The following is a 5,733-nucleotide window of genomic DNA, read 5'->3' on the forward strand; positions in this document are numbered from 1 at the left end:
ATGCTGAGGGGTTCTGCTCAGTCATAGAATATTTCCAAGTCAAGGATTTTGATAAAAATGAGGAAATTTCAAAAGATTTTATATTCTGTTTCTTACTACTGGAGAATGGCAGGGAGAAGGGGATAAATATTAGAGGTTGATTATTAATTATTAATTATGAATTCTGACAAGAGCTTGACACATCCGCACTGTTTCTTTTAGTGATCACTAGGTTCACAGTAGATCCCTAATGTGCTTCCAGCCTTCTGCCCATGGACAGCAGCAGCATCACCTTTGCTAGAGCCATCAGGATCAGTCTGAGCTCTCCTTTCTCCAAGCTGCAAACAGAACCTGCCCCCAGCCAGTGCCCTGCAAACAGGCAGGGTTCTGTCAGGCCAAGGAGAGTGCACAGAGATTTGGGGTCTGTGGGTGCTGGCAGGGAGAGATCAGGCACAGGGAAACACCTGCAGGAGGGAAATCTGCAGGAAGCAAAGAGATCAGGCAATAAGAGAAAACAAACCCCAGCAATGCTGTGGCAGGGAGAGTTTAGAGATGCCCACAGGAGCCCCTGCAGTGCAGCCCCTTCCTCTGAACAAGCCCCCTCCCTCCTGTGCCCCAGCCAAGCCTCTGCCCTCAGCCTGAGAGTGCCTGATATCTAAGAATATAAGGAGAGACATAGGGGGAGCTTAAAAAGAAAACCCTAGAATTCTTAAAGACCAAAGGCTGTCTGTGTGTGCCAGGGGAGGGTGTATGGGAAGAGGCTTTGATTTTGGTTACAGGAATCTCCTCTAACTCTTCACTGTCCTTTTCTCCAGGAACAGGTGCCCATGTGCAGCCGCAGCAAATGTCCAACAGCAGCTCCATCAGGCACTTCCTCCTGCTGGCATTGGCAGACACGCGGCAGCTGCAGCTCCTGCACTTCTGCCTCTTGCTGGGCATCTCCCTGGCTGCCCTCCTGGGCAACGGCCTCATCATCAGCGCCGTAGCCTGCGGCCACCACCTGCACATGCCCATGTTCTTCTTCCTGCTCAACCTGGCCCTCGCTGACCTGGGCTCCATCTGCACCACTGTCCCCAAAGCCATGCACAATTCCCTCTGGGACACCAGCAACATCTCCTACACTGGATGTGCTGCTCAGCTCTTTTTCTTTGTGTTCTTCCTGTCAGCAGAGCTTTCCCTCCTGACCGTGATGTGCTACGACCGCTACGTGTCCATCTGCAAACCCCTGCACTACGGGACCCTCCTGGGCAGCAGAGCTTGTGCCCACATGGCAGCAGCTGCCTGGGCCAGTGCCTTTCTCTATTCATTGCTGCACACGGCCAATACATTTTCCCTGCCCCTGTGCCATGGCAATGCCCTGGACCAGTTCTTCTGTGAAATCCCACAGATCCTTAAGCTCTCCTGCTCACATTCCTACATCAGGGAACTTGGTCTTATTGTGGGTAGTCTTTGTATAGCTTTTGGCTGCTTTGTGTTCATTGTTTTCTCCTATGTTCAGATCTTCAGGGCTGTGCTGAGGATCCCCTCTGAGCAGGGATGGCACAAAGCCTTTTCCACCTGCCTCCCTCACCTGGCTGTGGTGTCCTTGTATATCAGCACTGGCATATTTGCTCACCTGAAGCCCCTCTCCATCTCATCCCCATCCCTAGATCTGATGGTATCAGTTCTGTACTCGGTGGTGCCTCCAACCCTGAACCCCCTCATCTACAGCCTGAGGAACCAGGAGCTCAAGGCTGCCGTGTGGAGACTGATGACTGGAAAATTTCAGAAGCATTAAACTGCTGGCCAGTGTTTGCAAATCACTCATAATAAAAGTCATATTTGATACTTCTTCTTGGTTTCATTTTAGAGTATCTTTACCTTTGTTTTACTTTTTTCTTATTGTCCACAAAGAAATGTAATTGGTTGTGTCTTTGGTCATTTTGTTTCTCTCCACCTCCCCTGTGGACACAGACTGTGTCAATGAGGGGCTGCGCTCTTGGTGCCTTTAAATGAAATGGTGCCCTCTCCCAACCAAGTTTTCTGCAGAAAACTGCAGAACTTTTCTGCCCTTTTATTGCCTTCTCTGGAGCTGCAGCAGCAATGTCTGTGTGCAGAGCTGGGGCAGATCAGTGCTGGCCCAGCAGCTGTGCCCAGCAGCAGCAGCAGCAGCACTTGGTGTTGCCAGTGCTGCTGCTGTGGCCCTGCCCCGCTGCCCTGGTGGCCCTGGTGTTGCTGCAGGGCCTGAGTGCTCTCGGGGCCGGGCACAGCCCTGGGGGTGGCAGTGCCGGGGCTGCAGCAGGGACAGGCCATGGGCACTGCTGGGGCAGCGCTGACGCCTCAGGCCAGGCCCTGGGGGCTCCAGGCTCCTTGCCCAGGCTCTCTCAAGAACACGGCCAGGCCAATGCTCAGCACAGAAACCCCCGTCAGCAGCCCCAGGCTGGCCATGGGCAGGCTGGGGGCAAACAGCATGGCTGGGGCTCTGCAAGGGCCCTGGGGCAGACGGGAAGGAGCAGCAGAGCAGGGGCTGATCCATGCCCAGTGTGCTGCACAGCCCAGGGCAGAGTCCCAGAGCCTCCTCATGCAGCTGCCAACAACATCCCCCCTCTGCAGCCCTGGTCTCTCCCCCGGCTCACACAGGTGCCCCATCCTTGCAGGCACAGACACGGCAGCACTGCCTCAGCAGCCCCTGTTTGCATTGCATACAGCAGGGCCAGCACCCCCATGCTGTTGCTGTGGGGACATGAACCTGAGGGAGCACAAATGCCATCAGCCCCTGGGGCCAGCAAGACCTGGGGGACACCAGGGAAACCACTCAGCTTTGTCCTGGCCTCTGCACTCAGCCAGAAAGTTTGTTCCCATCAGCTGGGAGTTTCCTGTGCCACTGCAGACGCTGTTGCTCAGAGCCAGGGCTGCCTGGCAGCCACCCCCAAACTGCCCTCAGCATTTCCTTGGCTGCACCTTTGCTTTCTTTACTCTTCTGCTATAAATTTCTTCCTCCTGTTGCCCAGCCCTGTTCCCTGCCCTGCAAACAGCCCATCCCTGTTTGCCCTTTCCTCTCTGGCCGCACTCCCCATTGCAGTTCCTGACTTGGCACCATGGAAATGTCCCTTGGGGAGCAGGATCATCCTACAAGTGCTGCAGGAATTGTCTGCAGGCTCCTGCAGTGCCTGCTGCTGCTCCCTTGCCAGAGGCACCCCAGGCCAGGGGGGCACATCTGGGCTGCTGTGTCTGCCTCTGGGGCTCCCTGTTCTGGGCAATGAGGAGGAGCTGCAGAGGCTCTGCAGGACTGACAGGATGGGCTTTGGGGCTGCCAGGAGAAGCTGAAGGACCTGGGCTGCTGGAGCTGCTGAAGAGGAGGCCCAGGGCTCATCCTGCAACTGCTCCAAGGGTGGTTTCAGAGAATCCCAGAATCAGCAAGGCTGGAAAAGACCTTGGAGATCATCAAGTCCAACGTGTGCCCTGACACTGCCTTGTCTCCCCTGAGCCTCCTCTTCTCCAGGATAAACAACCCCAGCTGCCTGTGCTGCTCCTCACAAGAGTTGAGCTTGAGACCCCTCCCCAGCCTTGTTTCCCTTCTCTGGACATGCTCTGGCCCCTCCAAGTCCTTCCTAAATTGGGGGGCCCAGAACTGGACACAGCACTCGAGGTGCTGCCCAACCAGTGCTGAGCACAGGGGAAGAATCCCTGCCCTGCTCCTGCTGGCCACACCATTCCTGATCCAGGCCAGGAGCCATTGGCCTTCTTGGCCACCAGGGCACACTGCTGCCTCATGTCCAGCCTGCTGTCCATCAGTCCCTGCAGGGCCCTTTCTGCCTGGCTGCTCTCCAGCCACTCTGTCCCCAGCCTGCAGAGCTGCAGGGGTTGTTGTGGCCAAAGTGCAGGACTTGGCACTTGGACTTGTTCAACCTCACCTTGTTGGATTTGGGCCCTGGATCCAGGCTTTCCAGGGCCCTGTGCAGAGCCCTCCTACCCTCCAGCACATCCACACTCCCAGACAGCTTGGTGTCACCTGAGTTCCATGAGGCCACTGAGTGTTGCAATGGTCTCCATGATTCCATGAGGCCTTTCAGTGTCACAATGTCCCTTTGGTTCCATGGGACCCCTTGGTGTCACAAAGTCTCTTGGTCCCCCAAGGCCCTGCATTGTCACAATGGCCCTTGGTTCCATGAGGTCTGGTAGTGCAGCAATGCTCTTCTTGGTTCCACAGTGTCACAATGGCCTCTTGGTCCCAAGGGCCACCACGATGTCAAACATGTTTCCTTCATTCCAGGAGTCCCTGAGGAGCAGCCCTGGCCCCTTGGTTCCATGGGGCCCTGCAGTGTAACAATGGCCCCATTGTGACACCAGGTCCTGCTCTGTCACAATGCTCTGCATGGTTCCACAAGGCCCTGCAGGGTCACAGTGGCCTCTCGGTTCCAGGAGGCCTCAGAGTGCCACAATGAATTCCTTTGTGCTGCAGTGTCACAATGGAGCCCTGGTGACAAAAGATCCTGCAGTGTCACCAGGGACCCTTGCTTCCATGGGGCACCACAATGTCACAATTGTTCCCTCAGCTTCCCAGAGTCCTTGCAATGGAGCAATGGCCCCTTGATTCCATTGTCCCCAGGCTCTCCCATGGGTCTCCTTGGTTCCACAGTGGCACAATGGCCCCTTGGTTCCACAAGGCCCCGCAGTGTCACAGTGGCCTCTGTGGTTCCAGCAGGACCCAGACTGTCACCATGGAATCCTGGCTCCCATTCAGCCCCACAGTGTCACAGTGGCCCCTTGGCTCTGTGCTGCCATGTCGTACACAGTGTCACCATGGACCTCTTAGTGCCACCAGGCCCCGCAGTGTCACAACGGCCCCTTGCTTCCCCAGGGCCCTGCAGTGTCACAATCATCAGAGAATCAGCCAGGCTGGAAAAGACCTTGGAGAGCATCAAGTCCAACCTGGGACCCAACACCACCTTGTCACCCAGACCATGGCACTCAGTGCCACATCCAATCTTTCCTTAAACACTTCCAGGGACAGTGACTCACCCACCTCCCTGGGCAGCCAGTTCCTGTGACCTAACACTGTGCTGCCCAAACATTACTGTGCACAGGGGAAGAATCACTCCTGATAGGCACACTGTTCCTTATCCTTTTGAATCCCACGGGTTGGATGAGGGAAATGGTGGAGAGGGAGTGGGGAGAAAAAAATATCGATTGTCAACCAATGAAGGATCTTGATGTTCATATCTATTCAGACTGCATTAGAAGGTACTGGGTCTCAATATCAATTGGACCAATATCAATTGGTCAGTATCAATTCGTGACACCAAACTATGGACAGGAAAAGAAAACAGGACAACTCAGTTCTCTCTGCTATTTTTTCAGTATAGCAGAATCACTTTATAGTTACTTCCGAAATGTGTCTAATTCACCGCAGTAGAATGGAAAACTTAGATTATTCCTATGGGCTTTTCTTTTTTAAGTGTTTTGAACAAATGTTTATGAGCCTTTTTACCTTAGTGCCTGAACTAAAGAGCTCCAAAAAGAAGAGGCCTCTGGAGTAGTGAAATTCATCAGCAACCTCCAAGTGGCTGAGGATCCATCCCCATGAGAACAGCAATGAACAGAAATGGGCACAGCTTTGGGACTGCCCCAGCTTTGGCATGGGCCCTGGGCCTGGAGCAGGAGCAGCTCTTGAAGGCCCCAAGGCCAGGGCTCTGGTGCTGCCCTGGGCAGATGGGATGGCAGCAGGGGCTGCAGGGCTCTCAGCACCTCAGGCCGAGGGGAGCAGGGCAGCCA

General features: G+C 54.8%; 1 protein-coding gene across 1 annotated transcript; it reads left to right on the plus strand.

Annotated features, from left to right (window-relative positions):
- The first annotated feature begins 781 nt into the window (after positions 1–781).
- LOC143692558 (olfactory receptor 14A16-like) lies at positions 782–1,756 on the plus strand. The gene has a single exon (XM_077172805.1). The coding sequence runs from the start codon at positions 824–826 to the stop codon at positions 1,754–1,756; it is 933 nt and encodes a 310-aa protein (XP_077028920.1). The 5' UTR covers positions 782–823.
- Positions 1,757–5,733: the final 3,977 nt, after the last annotated feature.

Source organism: Agelaius phoeniceus (assembly GCF_051311805.1).
Source record: "Agelaius phoeniceus isolate bAgePho1 chromosome W unlocalized genomic scaffold, bAgePho1.hap1 SUPER_W_unloc_2, whole genome shotgun sequence".
Taxonomy (NCBI): domain Eukaryota; kingdom Metazoa; phylum Chordata; class Aves; order Passeriformes; family Icteridae; genus Agelaius; species Agelaius phoeniceus.